Genomic DNA, 15,947 nt, shown 5'->3' on the forward strand with positions numbered 1-15,947 from the left:
TTTATGGTAAAAGTGTTTTTCATTTGTTCATTGTTTGCATTATTTGTGATCATGTTGTCTTTCAATACAGGCATAACCCTTCCACTCTTGAACAAAGCTGCTGCTTTTTAAAAGCGGTAATTGCTTCTTTACCTTTTATTTCTTTTGTAAATGAAGCTTTTCTTTTAAAATGTGACTTTAAAGTGTTGTCTATTGCATAAACAGTTGACACTCACTTACTGTAATGAGAAGATTGTTCTACTGCATGGGAAGTGGACCATGCAGATTTCTGTATGTTCTCAGTATGCATCACTAGATAATAAAGTCTTTTGTGAACAAGGCATTTGTAGCCATTTTTAAAAGATTTTGTCTTCAGTGCTGGTAAGTCAGGTAAACTGTAAATAGTTAAAGCAGTCTTTGTTTTTCTCCTGAAAGTATTGCCTGCTAAAGTGTAACTCAGTATAGCCTTATTTCTAAATTTTTTTTAATAATTAAGGTCTTAATTATTTCATCCAGAAAAAGTTCTTCAAATTTTGTCAGCTTTCAGTGTAGTGAGGTTATTCCGCAGTGTAGTAGGTTATGGGTTATAACTCAGGATTTAACTAATGTTTCTGCTATTTTCTCACTTTTCCTTTTGATGGTGCGGAAAGAGAAAAAGGAAAACGGGGCACAGGCCATTCGACGCCTTCTCCAAGGGGTCTGATTTGCTGAGACACCAGCTTCACCTTCTTAACAAGGTCATTTCTGACGGCATGTGTAGATAAACATTTAGCAGCAATTTAAAACAAAGTCATGTAGAGCAGTGTGGTTTGCGACACACAGGGTTGTGTGCGTTTAAGATGGGAGAGAGAATTTTTAAAATCCTATGTAACCTTTTCTGTTTGGGAGTGGGTAAACTTACTGTTTGTCTCCCTGAGGATTATGGAGAACAGTAACATTTGGGGGTTTAAATAGTATTTTTACATTGTAAATGGGATTTTTTTATTCACCCAGGCACCTAATTACAACAAGCATGCACATTTTGGTGCATTCAAGAATGGAATATCAGAATAGCAGCATTCTCCTGGTGGGTTATGCTCCATTTAAAGACATGAAATGAACTACACAGCCAGGAAGGTGATAGATGAGATGAGATAATAAGCCACCTATGAACCTACACCCGTCTCCTCATGGTTAGACTTACTAAAGTAAACACACGGTAATTTCCAGCTACAGGTAGAGTGAAGCCTTTTACATAAGGCATCACGGGCGCAGTGTCCACCTTAATGATGTGGGTAGGGATTTTCCCACCATGCTTACTTTACTTTGGTGCTAATATGCTGCATATTCAGGTCTTTTAAAGTTGTTTTCACTCAAAATAGCTAATGCTTTCTTCTGATTTTCATGGCTTCATTTTATAGTTATTTAATAAGTTAATTTCCACTAGAAACAGTTCATCTTATGCCTTCAAAGCTTTTGCCTGCTCTTTAAGAAAAACAAAGTTGCTTGTTACTTGTTCTTTGTGTTTTAGGTGCAGCTCACTGGAAGATGATGGCAGCCAGAAGACATGAGCCAAGGTTTCTGTCTCATAAAAGATCTTTTCAGTTCCATTTAGTGTGTGTCTGACTTGTGGTTTCAGCTTTACAGTTTGGGTTTCATTGCTGTGGTATTAGAACAGTGCTGTTGTACCCATCTGTAAAGTGCTCCTTGTATATCATAGTTTCTGCAGCTACAGCCTTCCTCGAAAGTAAAAAGCAAGTCTAGTCATAAAAGGCCCACATTGCAAAGCTGTCAGAATTAGGTCCTAAAGATCACTAAGAAAAAAATAACTGCTGGGTTAGTGTACATTTGAAAATAACCTGCAAGTTGCGTGTGGTAGCCACACCTGTAACCTCAGCACGCCTGGAGTGGAGGCAGAAGGATGTGGGGTTCAAGGTCTGCCTGGCCTATCAGAGCTATTTTATTTTATTTTATTTTATTTTTTTTAATGCTTTGGCCTTAAGCAAGTGCCTAAATTGCAAGAGTAGCCTGGGATTTTAACAAGCTAGCCAACTCCTTTAATAGCTGTGCTTTGTCTTAGTCCTTTGTGACCAGCTTTTTAGTGTCAGAGACATAAAATAGTAATGGCAGGTATGGGGGGGGGTGAGAAAGGTGGTACTATACCATCATCTTCCCAACCTTTAAGGAACCGGGGAACTGCACTAGTCCTTTTGTGTGATGTGATAATATCGCTGAGGTAGAAGTTTGGCGTTATATAAGACCTCTCTTAGGTTGAAGTCAGTTGTGAATGATCCTATTGGACAGACCTGCGTTCATGTTTCTGATTAGCTGAAAAGGTTTCAGGTAAAGCTGACAGGAAGTTTTAAGTTTTCATACTTTGTAGCAGAAATGACAAGGAATCACCAAACCTGGGGGTCATAAAACTTTTTTGTTGTTTGGAAAATTTTTAAAGCCAAGTTTATGTTCTTTTTAGGAAATAAAGAATACCAAGATGTATGGATATTCATGTAATCATTATTTACATGAGCAATTAGTCCAAAGACCTTGTAACATTATTCTGGGCAGTCCATGCACACACCTTGAAGAGGGTTCAGAAAACTCGTAAGCATTTTTTCTGAGGTTAAAGGAGGAACAGCCAGCCAGGAAGCATCCATCATAAACATTAGGTCTCTTGGCAGACTTTGTTCTCAAGGACCTTCAGACATGAGGGAGTTGGGCAGTTCTGAAGAGGAGCAGCATTCTGTTATAAACAGCGACCTTCCGGTGTTTGTATTTACGCTCAAGTCCTGATTAACAGCGTTCTGTTTCTTCATTCCCAGTGGCTACTTCCTCAGCTATTTTATTTTTAAAAAACAATGCGATTTTTATTTTACCATTGCAATTACCATCTCTCCCCCCCCCCCCAAGACTAAATACTCAGGACATTTTTGGGATACAAAATACATATTTTATGGTATGTAGCAGAGTTAGTGAAATGTAATGTTCTCATTTTGGCCCCAGATTTGCATTTCTTCTAGTCTACTCTAACATCATAGGTAGAAATAGACTTGGAAATGAAACAAAAGAATTACATGTATTAAAATTTTAAATTATTTTGGGAAAGACTATATAGTGAGATGTGACAGTATAGTAGGTGATTTTCTTCCTTATGATAGCATTTGGGCCCTATAAGTAATGTTTTGTGGCTATTAGACATTCAACATGAATTTATTCTATATGCAATGTCCTAATATAAATGTTCGCTGCAAGTCATTTGTAATTTTTCCATGTCAGTGCTGAATACAGTTGACTAAGGTTTGGGTTTTTTTGTTTTGTTTTGTTTGTTTTGGGGTTCCTTGAGGTAGCACTCACTGTAGCATCCTTACCTTTTCCTCTTCTGTGTATAGGGTAAGGGACTGTTCTTCTGAAGAGCCATTCCATTTAGTGATCAAGATACGGGAGCTGCTCTGAGAATGTGCTGTATTCTAATTGTTCTTGATACCATTGGAGTTGTAACTTACATTGTAGCAGCAAATGATCCCAAATGACTTAATAGGAAGCTTAATAAAGTGTGCCTCTTGCTACCATACTGTCTACTGGCATTTTCTTTATACCTGGTATTATTTCTGAGCTCTTGTTTTACTAATGGCAGATGTGCTTTGTAAAGAACTTATGCTTAAATGTGACTCAGGACTTGTGCATTAAAGCTAAATCGGAATCTTTACCGAACAGTTTCTCAGAAGAGGGGCCTAGGGAAATGGCTCAGTCAGTAAAATGCACCCATGTAAAAGCTGGACAGTGGCTTGTGTCTTATAATCCAGTGCTGTTTGGGAGGGCAGACACAGGATACCCTGGACTTGCTACCATATAGAATTAGACCGTGTCTCAGAAATCAAAGTGGAGTGACATGGAAAAAAACCCAACATCAGCCTTTGCCCTTCACGTGTGTGCCCACACATAAACACAAAAGATCTTAGGAGACTTAAATGAGTCATGATGATGGAAAACTGTGGAAGGCTTAAAGCCTGTTCTCAGAGCATTGGGTACCAGAACACCAGTGCTGTGTTCTTGTTCCTTCTCTCTTCCTCAGTGAGTTTAATCTCTTCTTGGCTCGTTGCTGTGTCAAGGCTACTTACCATTAAATTTTGCTCTTTTTCTTTTAAGAAAATCTTTACAGCTTTTAACAGTAAGTAACAACTGAGCGTCTGCAGCACATGCAAAACAGGATTGGGAGGTGCCAGCCAGTTGATTGGCTAACTGGCAGATAGAGTTGAAGCCAGCCAGGTTGGTCTCACCGAGGAGCAGGTCCAGGGGCGGAGGTTCTGAGTGGTTTTGTAAAGATCCCTGCTGCAGTTTTTCTGCTTGGGCTGGCAGGGGATTGAAGCTACATAGTCACCTCAGGTAGCCATGAAAGTGTTGATCATCATATCTGAAAAGAGCAGTGTAGCTTGTTGGGGTGGGCGTCCCAGGAGCCCAAAGACCTTTAAGATGCATCCAGACAAGCCACGTTACTCTTAAACTTGGCTTGAATGTGTTACTTTGTATTGAGTTGTGTTTTAAATCCATCAGAAAGAATGGCACAAGTTGGCTCTGACAAACCTAAAGGTATCCAGTGTATTTGTTTTGCCAGTTTCCTCCAGCAGCAAACTTTAGATTGGTGTATATATTGCTTTTCTGAATAAGTCATATCCTGTCATTACCCTCTGTCCCACTCCAGTTGGTCTCCTACACCACTCTCCTCAATCTGGTTTCATCGTAAGGACTCAAGCACAGGAAGTTTCTCCATCTTCCTCACCAAATAACCCCTCTGCTCTAATTGAAAATATGAAAATGGCAGTTTTGATACTTTTGATACTTTTTTTTAAAAACATAAAGCATTTTAAACAGGGATTATGGAATCTGGTGGTTTTATGGTCAAGGTTTTCTGGTTAAGTTGGGTTGCCTGTTTTGTTCAAACAGGATTCCATATATCCCAACCTGGGCTTGAACTTGACATACATTGGAGGATGACCTTGAACTTGTGGTCCTCTTGCCTCCATTTCCCAAATGCTAGGATTATAAATGTAGACCCAATTTATACAGTGCTGGGGTCAAACCCAGGGCTTTCTGCAATGAAATACACTGTACCAAGCCAAATTCCTGTCCTGCAGTAGCATCTTATATATCCTATAAGAAATTGGCCATAGGGTTATTGTTTCCATATGATGATCTAGCAGCTAAAATTCATCTCCAATCCTATTTCCAAAGGGATTGAAGTGGGCCTAGTGTAAGAGCTTTGGGCTGGTGCCAGTCTAATTCCTACAGAGCTCTGAGGTGTTCTTCCTGTCTGCCACCTAGTCATCACCTGTGTTCTCCCACTCCCGCCTCTGCAAGAAGTGTTGGTTTCTTGAGAATTGTCCTCCTCCACAGTCAGATAATGCTCTGAGCTGGTCTGCCCTCCTGTGCCATTCTGGACCTGTTTTCATGGGACATGCTGGGGATTAGATGACCTGGTCATCTCCTTTACTGGCAGTCCAAGTGAAACAGACAAACTGTTAGAGCTGTAACTCCATAGGATTGGGACTTAAATTCTCAAAAGGAGCTTGCTGCCACCATGCACAGTTACCCAAAGGTTGGAGAAAAGCCCATTTGTCAATTTGAATAATACCAAAACGAGGGAGTGAATAAACTAGGCTTGCTGTTTCCTACAAATCTCAGGCAGGTTACATTATGAACCTAAACGTGAGAGGATGAAGGCCAGCTAACTAAAGGTAAAACTGGATACAAGCGCTAGTCATTTAAGGTTCTGAACTTAGAAAAATACAAGCCAAGATGATGGATGAGAACCATAGGAAATGTATATCCATTGTTGCATTCTTTGGAGGACTCACTAAGCATCTTTGAATAATGGAGGTGACTGTGTGATATACAGGTAAATTCCATTTATCATTCCCCTTTGTGTTTGCATTGTTTGAGGAAACTGTCATTAACCCAAACACTAGACATGCTTTCTGTGACTTGTGGGCTGTGTTTTAGGAAAACCATTTGAACCTTACTCCCTGACTAACACAGATAAGAGGACATGAGTGACAGTTAACTTTCTTCAGCAATGGTTTGAATCATCTCAGTTCATCTCACTCATCCCAATTCCTGTACCTGCCCCCCCCCCCACACACACACTAATAGCTGTAATTATATAAGCAGTGGTAGGGAGCGAGGTCACCTTTTACTTCATTTGGCATCTTTGGTGGTATCTGAAGTACTAAACATGTTGCTTTTTAATGTTTAAGAAAAAACTAATTGGAATTCATCATCTATATCTAACAAGACCAAAACACATTGATACCCCTCCTCAAACATCCTGACCCTGATGCCAAATCATTACATTAAATGTTTACATTTCTTAAGTTGCTTGAATGGTTGAACATCTCCGTGGATCCCACTTCCGAAAATTCTTCAGGAAGTTTGCAGCTGAAGCCAGGACTCTACTTGTTTTCCTGACTCTTAGACGTAGTAAATACCTTCAGCCTCTGGAGCTGCCTCTTGCCAGCTCCTGAGTTAAGTTTTAGCTGTTTAGTTTCTATTAACCAGAGCTAATATAAACATCTAGAGCCTCTCGAGACAGTTCTAGCAATGTCATATATTGTCTACTCTAGGGACTATGTTACTACATTCATGTCTATGCTGGAGGGGAAATGGAAAGTTTGCAGCAAGCAAGGTCAATATATGACCTACAGGCTGCCCTGCAACAAAGTATAGTTGTCAAATGTCAAAATGCTGGACTGCCATGCCTGTGAGGATCTGGCACACCGACTAATCAAAGTGACTTCCATCCTTACTATCTGTGTGTTCACGTTGGAATGCATAATGGAGTCAAGGGACTTGCAAGTTCTCTCTTTCAAATGTGGGTTCCAGGGATCGAACGCAAGTCATCAGGATATCTCAGCCCCAAATAATAGCTCTGCAAAGCCAAGCAAATGACCAAAGGCTAGAATGATAGGTTTGTGGAGTTGAGGAAGGAAAGGGGAAATGTTCTGAGGTAGAACGTATAAGCCCCTCCGGGTGTGTGAGTGGCCAGGTCCCCCCACCCCTAAGGACCTCCAACCACCAGGTTCCACCCCTCAAAATGCTCGGATCTTAAAGGCTGGATCCAGCTTCTGAGGTTGCTCCAAGATCAGGCCCAAAATCCCACCAGTCCCAGGCCACCCTGGAAAGATTCCCCCTCCCCCAAAGAGCCCCCCCCCATTTAAAACCTGCCTCCCACTCAGTTCTTTGCTGCTTCTCTCTGCAGCAGAGGCAGCCACTCTCTTGTTTTATTCCCCAATACATCTCTTGTGAGGTTTGTTGTGTGACTTTGTGGTATTCCTTGGCTCCCAACTGCCAGGACACCTTTCACTTCAGAGCTGTAACATGGGAAGAATTTAAGAAGAAGAAGAAAAAAAAAATCACTAAAAGGAACTGCAACTCTTACCTGATTGTACATTAGAGTAAGACAAGAACTACAACAGAATAAGTCAATTATACTATTTATTGATGATGGAATCATGGGGAAACAATCACAACAAAAAAACAGCCTTCTGAATAGGTTTGCTTTACTAAATGAGACAGAACATCCAAAAGATTGTCAGTATTACTGAGGAAGCCCTTGACTGTAGATAGAGTCAGCAGTGACATTCATGGGTTCTACCCATGTCATAGCAAGATTTTTGTTTCTAATACCTGTGTCTCAATTATGAACCATATTTTAGCTGGGTTTTGTGGGATAGATTCGCTCACATTGAGATGTATGAAAGCTATTTTTGGTCAGTGGGTGAGCACTTGCCCCTAGCTATAAGTGAAGGTGATAAGCAGTTTCGCTTCTGAATATAGAAAGCTCTATTCAGTAGTATGCTTTTTCGGTGACATTTCTTTTTGGTCCTTGGCACTTTACCTTCTTCCCTTGGATTTTCAGGGAAGGACAGGGGTATAGGGGAAACTGGCATCGGGGACCTCGGTGGGAGGCATCTTGTTGAGACCACTTTAGCCATTGGTTGAGTTGCTTGGGTAGTAGTAGTAGGCTTGGGTGGGGGTTCCTGGCAAGGGTTTAAACTGGAGTTCTTGGAATTCTTGAGGTCATCATGAGCCACAGCACACTGCTTTGAAGTGGATGGACATTTTAGCAGCGCTTTAGAGTTCGACTTAGTTTTGCCAGCGCTGCTCAAGCTCCATTTGGGAACATTTTGTTCTGGCTTGCCAGAGCCAGAGTTGTTTTTTCTCTTGTCTCGATTTTTATCTACGCCAGAGGTCTGGACAGTCGACGTTTCAGGAATCTTTGGCGCCTTGGCTTTCAGTGCGATGGCTTTAGAGGAAGAAGGTCGTTCTGCCATTGAAAACATGGAGCTATAGAAAGTGCTTTGCAGCCTTGGCCTCTCTCTCTGTATGGTCATATGCTGTAATCTTTCCAGTTCTAACAAACGAAGAATCAAACGCTCAATGGAACTTTCCGGAGGCTCCACTGCCGCCTTCCAGCTTTCGCATTTGGAGAAGGCAAATCTGTGTAGGTCCAGAGTGTTGAAAGGGGCAGGGAGAAAGTCGGCATATACAGGCACTTGGCCTGCTTCCTCTGGGAAAGCTCTCTCCACGTGTTCTATCGTTTCTGGCTTTAAGTTCAGGTCCATCTTTTTAAAGTAGCTCAGCAGAGAGTCATTCATTTTCTCGTTTTCGGACAAGTCACTCTCGTCTGTGACATTTTCTTCCACACTGCTGTTTCTGTATTTGAAATTCCAATTTGAAGCAGATAAAGAGTCACCATTGTTGTTTTCCATAGTTGAAAACGAGTTAATATGAAACTCATTTCTATCCTTAAGAAAGTCTCCATCGGCATAAGGCCAGCACAGACCTGCTGGCATTGACTGACCAGGATAAAGAATGACTTGCTTGCTATCTGTCAAACCCGGAAAACTTGCTAATAAGTGGTTTACAGTGAAGAGCCTGGGACTGTTGGCTGCATTGAAGCCAGTTTCCACTGAAGAGTTTTTGAATTCTCTTTAAAAAAGAAAGATTTAATTAACTAATGGCTTGTGGCTTGTTACAAGAATTAAGATGCTATTATGAGGCTGGAAAAATGGCTCAGCAGATAAGAGCACTTGCTCTTGTAAAAGACCTGGGTTCTCAGTTTCCAGCACCCACACGGTAGCTCACAAGCATCCATGATTCTAGTTTCTGTAGATACAGTGTCCTTGCCTTATCTTCATGGGCACTGGATACTCATATGGCACACATATATACATACATGAAGGCAAAACACTCGTAGAAGTTTTTAAAAAAAACCTCTAAAAAACAGTATTAGTAACTTTTTATCAAAGAAAGGCTGATGTTTAGTTCCCAGTAGAATTTTTGTATGTAGTAGCTATCTCTCAAAGAAATATTGGTTTCCAAGTATGCTTGAATTAGATGCAGCTACACAAATGTCTTAGAAATATATATTAAAAAACTGATGGGCAACTGTGTACAAGCACAACTGAGCCCACGATAACACCTTAAAATGACTAACTGCTCTTATGAGTATGCACGGAAAATGGGTGAGTATCTATGAATAGGGTAGTGGAGAATGGCAACCTTTAGTTTTGAGTAGCACTGAAATTAGAGTGAAATACTGACTTTGAAGTAGACTAAACTTTTGAAGATTGTGTATAGGTTACTTATAACAAAGACTCTATGTTAAACACTGTGATTTTTTAAAAAAAAAAATTATTCTTATCAAACAATGAACTCATCAGTATCCATCAAACAAGATTCATTCCTGATATTGTCCCTGGTAATTTTTTAAATTCTGAAGCCCACTTAGTAGTAATAGCCCTAGACATTAAATTGAAGTCACACTGGAAAAAGTAATATAGAAAATGGGGTTGAAGGAACCACACCACAGAACACTGGGTTTCTAGTTCATTTTTTCCCCACTGTCTGTATGTTTGTTTGTTTAAGACAGTGAGAGCAGGTAGCAATGACGCCCACCTGGGGAGCTCAGGAAATTAATGTTCCCAGTAATCGGTCCAGCTGTTAACACACAATAAACCAGGAAGTAAGAATTCAAACCCCGGGGAGGTCTGATAGGACAGATTAAGATGACTGAGCTTGCAGTAAGCTCTGCCCATTACTGTTCTACCACCAGTAATGTGTGACTGGCAGATTTCTCAACTCTCATCGTACCCCTAATGTCCTCGCCTGCAAAAGAGGAATGCTGGCCGCAGTCTATTGTGTTAGACTGATGAGAGTTAAATGAGTTTAAATGGATGGAATTAAGTAGTTCCTAGCATAGAAAACTGTACTTTTGTTCCACATTTCTTTTCTCCCCAATATAAGAAGCCCAGTGCAATCCATCTAAGCTTGATCGGGCGTTCGGTACACGGGCTGTCTTGTGTTGTTTGCAGTCACTTGCTATTTTAGGGTGACTTTCTGTAATTTCCTATTATTTGCATAGGATATCTTTTTCTGATTGTATTTGATCCTCATATCTCAAGTACTTAACAGGTATATTTAAATCTATTTCAGTGGAATATTAAAAATCTATTCCCTGTTTGGTTTGGTGGCACATACACTTTTAATCTCAGCACTTCAGAATAGATGTCCAAGTTTCAGGCCAGCTAGGCCTACACTGTAAGACCCAATCTAAATGTATGTGTGTGTGTGTGTATAGTTTTCTTACCTTTTATCTACAGTACTTCCTTTATTAACAGGAGAACTCCATAGCTGAAATACCCCTTGATTACTGTTCTGCTAATACAAAAAGCACACATAGTGTTTAAAAGCTGTGAGAATTTTAACAGCAGTTACTAAAGAGTGTGAGGAAGAAATCATACCTGTGATCTACTGTGAGCATGCTCTGATACGGTCAGCTGCAATACCAGCTGTTCCGCCGGATTTTCCAGATGGCTCTACAAGGCAGCAGGAGACTTGAATACAACACAGCCCTGTTTGCTATTCATGTTCTAAATAAAATCCAGTGTACACCCAACTTCGTTGTTTTCAACATTTTTAATTGAGACTTGGACACCACTAATATTACATTTACAGTTAAATATTTCACATCTTTGTTATAAAAGATACATGGAAAGTTTAGGTTCACTCCCAAGAAGGATATTGACTATTTCAAATGCTTCAGGACATTTTAAGGGCACACACTACTTTCCTTTTGACAAGGACTAGAAAGCTTCATTTACTCCTGAGTAAGTTATGTTTACAACATTGTACTGAAACAGTTAATGTAAAAATCTTGCTTTTCTTTCTTTTGTGATACTGAGATTTGAAACTAGGACCTTGCACACACAAAGTAATGCTTTTCCACTAATCTGTATCTCCAGCCACTTTTTTTTTTTTTTTTTTTTTTTTTTTAACGTTGAGATAGGATTTCACTAAGTTTGCCCAAGAAGTTACTGAACTCACTCTGTACCACAAACATCCCTCTGCCGCAGCCTCTCAAATACCTGGGATTACAGGCCTGGATTACCAGACCCATCCAAAATAGTAATTAAATGACCAGTTTATAACTCTGTAAAATGGCAAAGATTTCGACTTGTATAAAGAACTCTTCGGAAATAAGCTCTCAAGTTTAAGCCTTGAGAAAGAAAAATTTTAAAGGAGATTGTGCAAAAAACAGTTTCAAGCAGTATGTTTTATGAATTACTTTAAGCCAAACATCCTTACCTTGTTAGTTTTGCCTGAAAGAATGTATATGAAAAAAAATGTCAATTAATAGTTATACAAAACAGGTTAAGATATTAATCCTTTAATCCGTGCAATTCTTGTGGTATCATACACACATCCTGGGCTTCTTACCACCTGCTGCCCTATCATTTTCAGATGAGAAGGTTTCTTTTTCATCAAAGAGTTCTTCTGCATCCAGGTTCCACTGAGAGTGATTCTAAAAAGAGAAAGGATAAAGGCAGTATGGATGTTTAAAAGCTCGAGGATATACTTTAACATGTTTGCTGGCTCCCTCTGACAGAGGGCACCCTCTGCCTCCTCTGAGAGACAACCAGCACAGCTTCCTCTTACCAAACTACCATGAGCTTCCTCTTACCAAACTACCATGAGCTTGTTAGGCGGAAGACGGAAAGGCTTTTACAGTCTGCGGTTTTGTTGAAAAGAGTGATATGTGGGTTTTCAATGCTGATTTTAAAAGTGTAATGAAATATTCTCTTCAGTGTGTCAGTGGTGCATGATACCATTCACCAATGTGTCCCACCCGAGTGCCAGTCTCACAGACCACAGCATCGTCCATCAAATGGAGGAAATCTCCAAGCCTTGCATTATAGTCAGTACTAAGCAGCACTTGAGTGTCATGCTTAAGGTTTGTATTTAGCCTTAAGCAGAAAACAAACAAACGAACGAACAAACAACAAACAATAAACCCCACAAATTCTAATTCAGCAAGATGGGGGCAGAGGATTGGAGAGGTGGCTCAGCGTCAAAAGTTCTCTTCCTGAGAGTGTGGGTTTTGATTCCTAGCTCCCAACTATCTGCCACCCCAGTTCTGGTGATCTGACACCCTTTTCTGGCTTCCCATGGGCACTGTATGCATGTGCACAGACAGGCAGGAAAAATATACATCCCATAAAAATAAAGAACACAATCACCCTTTTTTAAAGAGATGAAGGTAAGAACCAGCTATTGGCATTTTGGAAAGAGCCTACTGGATGTTGGTGCTCCCTTGGCCTACGTATTCCTGGGATAGGGTCTGAAATTTCACAAGTGGGGAAAACATGTCCTTATATTGAAATGGGAAGGAGAATTTGAGACAACTGAGCTGGTTTATACACTGGACAAAGGTGTCAGAAACTGCTCACAAAGCCAAAGCAGGGGTTTATCACCACAGTAAGACTTGGGGGCTCTGTCCCTGCTCCCAAAGTCTGGACTGCCAAAGCTCTGTGTACCTCCTGAGAGATGCTTGACACCTGCAGACTGCCGCTGCGGCTCTCATTGCTTTTCCTGCCCATTTTCTTGGAGCTGTTCTTCTGTTCCCTTAAGGTCCTATACAGGTGGTGGAAAAGGTACAATTAGGGAGAGGTTGACATTTACATACAAAGAAGCTTGAGTTTTGTTAAGGAAAATTCTCGGAAGGGCTAGAAGTGTAGCTCAATGTCAAAGACCTTGGGTTTTAAATTCTAGCACCACCACCACAACAAAAAAAGCTTAGAAAGCAGAGTGGTGAACCATATAGCATTAGAAACTAGCAGCAGGCCATACCAATACCAGAGATAAAAATAAATTGCAAGATCTAATTGACCAAATATTAGGAAATGAATCCCAGAGACTAGACGTCAGACAAGACATAAGACAAACTGGAAAAAAAACAAAAACAAACAAATAAAAAAATACAGTGAGTTATCCCTAATTTAAATAAACCCCAAGCCTATTTTAGTTATTCAAAACAAAATGTGCCCCACCAGAAAGCAAAACTAACCTTTCACATAAACCAGGCAAGAATCTCATGTATGGTTTACTAAAAGGCTCGGAGGGCCAGACATTTTCTAATATCAAACTTTGGTGTCTAAAATCCCTAGTAGTATTTAAGATACACATATTCAGTAGAGAGCTATATGAGAATGCAACCACTGGATAAAGTTCTGGATAATTAGAAAAGTTACAAACCACTGTAGTGGCCTGTAGATCTGTCAATAGTTTACAAAGTATTGACTCCGGGAAATATTTATAGTTCAGGTAGTCTAAACCAACAGGCAGTGATCCATTGCAATATACATGTGGGATTCTGGGGCTAAAAATGCAGAAGGCAGTAGGCTGCTAAGCAGGGGGCGCTGCTGGGGATCACTCAAGTTGTGTGCCCCACAGGAAGGCAGGTCACTGGAAGGAAGGTCACCGGGAGGAAGGGCTGGAATCAAGGAGCCGGTTGACCGCCAGTCAAGGGTCTGCATCAGGCATGTCCTCCTTCTCCCCGGGGTGGGGCTGACCTCCTGGCCCAGGATGTCAGGGAGTCTCGAGGGTAGCCAGGGCTCTTACTCATCCGCCTCGAAGGCCCACGTGTCCTGGCCGTCGTCGTCGTCGTCGTCGTTGTCGTCGTCGTCCTCGTCCTTGTCGTCGTTGTTGTCTTTGTCGTCGTCTTCCTGGTCTCCAGCCCAGGGCACGGGCTCCTCCTCTTGCTGGGCGAACAGCTCGGCGGGCTCTGGCTGGGCCCCAGCCTTCCTGCGGTGGGAGGACAGGGAGGGAAAAGAGCGGCTGCGGGCCGCCAGCGCCCCCCGGCGGGGTCGCACCCCGGACAGAGCCGGGCTGCGGGAGGAAGCGTTGCCCCGCAACTAGGGCAGATCGAGGCTACCGCCGCCGCTCCATGTTCTGCCTGGGCGGAGCCTCTTAGGATATCTGGGCCAGCGAGCCTAACTAGTCTTTCTTAGACCCCCGAGAAACTTCTGGACTCTGAGAAACTCTGGCCTTTCTCCGTTGCTTTTCTTCCCAAGGGTCTCAAGCTTCCTAGTGACCCATGTCCCTTCTCTGCTCTGGTGAGGCTCCACCGATCATCTTGGGGCGGGCTTGAGGACTCATGAAGTGGCCAGTAGCCATGTCCTGGCCCAAAGATAAACCCATGAGGTTTGCCTGACACATTCTAAACCAAATAGATGTCAGGCATTCCACCAACGCTTATACTACACGAAACCACCAAGCATTAAATACTTAAAGGGAAGAATAATACTCCTGCTGATATTATACCCCTAGCTTTAGCTTTTCTTTTATGTCTAGGATACATTTATATTGTAAGAAGCCAGTTTTGTAACCCAAATGAGTATTTCTTGATACCTACAAATTAAGAGAGAAATTTATACACTCACACACACACACACACACACACACAAATAATTGAATTTTTATACATGTAAGGGCCTTTCCCTAGAAGTTTGGTAAAGGGAAAAAAATTTTAAGAACAATTCCATATATATGTAAATGACTATCAAAATGTCAGTAATGACATTTGAGGGGGGTTTGTTTGTTTTGTTTTGGAGGCAAGGTTTCTCTTTATAGTCCTGACTAGTCTGGAACCCAATGTGTAGGTTAGGCTGGCCTCGAACTCAAGATCTCTGTCTCCTGAGCTACTGATTGCTGGGATTAAAGAGGTGTGTCACTATGTCCAGCATTCAGAAGAGATTTTTTTTTTTTTTAAAAAAAATCTCTTCGTTGATAATATTTTTGTCAGATTGAACACCAGGATATGGCCAGCACCAAGTTCTTAGTCGTCGTCGTCTCGAGATGGACTTACTCTAAATCTGCATCTTTCTAGCTCATACAGAGGGAGACCATTTCTTTCCTTTACAAAATTGAACTAGAATAAGTTTGAATGTTCTCTGACTGGTGGTATTTACCAATCTTTTCTTCAGACTGCAGTAGGGAAGGGTTGTTCTTAATTTACTTATGTGCCTGAGGAGTTTGAAGGGGTATCAGGTTCCCTGGAGTTAAAATTGCAGGTCGTTGTGAACTTCCTGATTCGGGTTGCTGGGAATTGAACTTAGGTCGTCTTCAAGAACAACGCACACTCTTATCCGCTGAGCCATCCCTCTAGCCCTCAACCAAGAAGGTCTGAATCACAGGAAAAGAGAACAAAGCCTTATGCCAGGCACTTGAGTGTCCAATAGGCCCACTTTAGCTTCTCCTCTTATAGCAGAGATGACGAAGACAGTGATGCCAGGAAGATGCTCTTGTGGAAAGCACCTCAACTTCCACGGCTCTCTGTCACCCTGGGTTACTGGAAGGAATGACAAGCACACGACTTCTTAGTTGTCCTTCAGGTAAAAGATGTCCATTTCTGCTGGCCTCTCAGTACCTTTCGTATTTTGCTACTCACTGTGCAGGCGAGCATTTCAGAATCTCTGCCGGTAAACATTTTCTCCAAGCTGATCACTATTTTCTACTGAATAGTGTGCGTTTTTTCATGGTGCTCAGATACTCAGTCAGGGGCCAGAGAAAGGGCTCAGCGGTTCAGAGCACTGGCTGCTTCCCTAGAGGATTCAGTTTTGATTCTCAGCACCCACGTGGCAACTCACACACTGTAA

The 15,947-nt window shown here is 41.5% G+C and overlaps 2 protein-coding genes across 14 annotated transcripts in view; one reads left to right on the forward strand and one right to left on the reverse strand.

The window, feature by feature from the left end:
• Positions 1-3,524, forward strand: part of Prpf4b (pre-mRNA processing factor 4B) — a 32,149-nt gene extending 28,625 nt beyond the window's left edge. For 3 of the 13 annotated variants that reach the window (XM_029547376.1, XM_029547386.1, XM_029547387.1), the window contains one exon: positions 71-3,524. The gene's annotated coding sequence lies outside the window, so the exon portion shown is untranslated. The remainder of the gene's footprint in view (positions 1-70) is intronic. The other 10 variants (XM_029547388.1, XM_029547389.1, XM_029547380.1 and 7 more) reach the window with 10 other exon arrangements.
• A 3,907-nt stretch (positions 3,525-7,431) lies between these two features.
• Positions 7,432-14,159, reverse strand: Fam217a (family with sequence similarity 217 member A). Its single transcript, XM_021216139.1, has 7 exons — positions 13,912-14,159; positions 12,828-12,924; positions 11,731-11,815; positions 11,599-11,612; positions 10,755-10,829; positions 10,601-10,671; positions 7,432-8,664 (listed from the first exon to the last, which is right to left on the reverse strand). The coding sequence occupies exons 2-7, from the start codon at positions 12,888-12,890 to the stop codon at positions 7,710-7,712; spliced, it is 1,263 nt and encodes a 420-aa protein (XP_021071798.1). The 5' UTR covers positions 12,891-12,924; positions 13,912-14,159; the 3' UTR covers positions 7,432-7,709.
• Positions 14,160-15,947: the final 1,788 nt, after the last annotated feature.

This window comes from Mus pahari, chromosome 16 (assembly GCF_900095145.1).
Source record: "Mus pahari chromosome 16, PAHARI_EIJ_v1.1, whole genome shotgun sequence".
In the NCBI taxonomy this organism is placed as follows: Eukaryota; Metazoa; Chordata; class Mammalia; order Rodentia; family Muridae; genus Mus; species Mus pahari.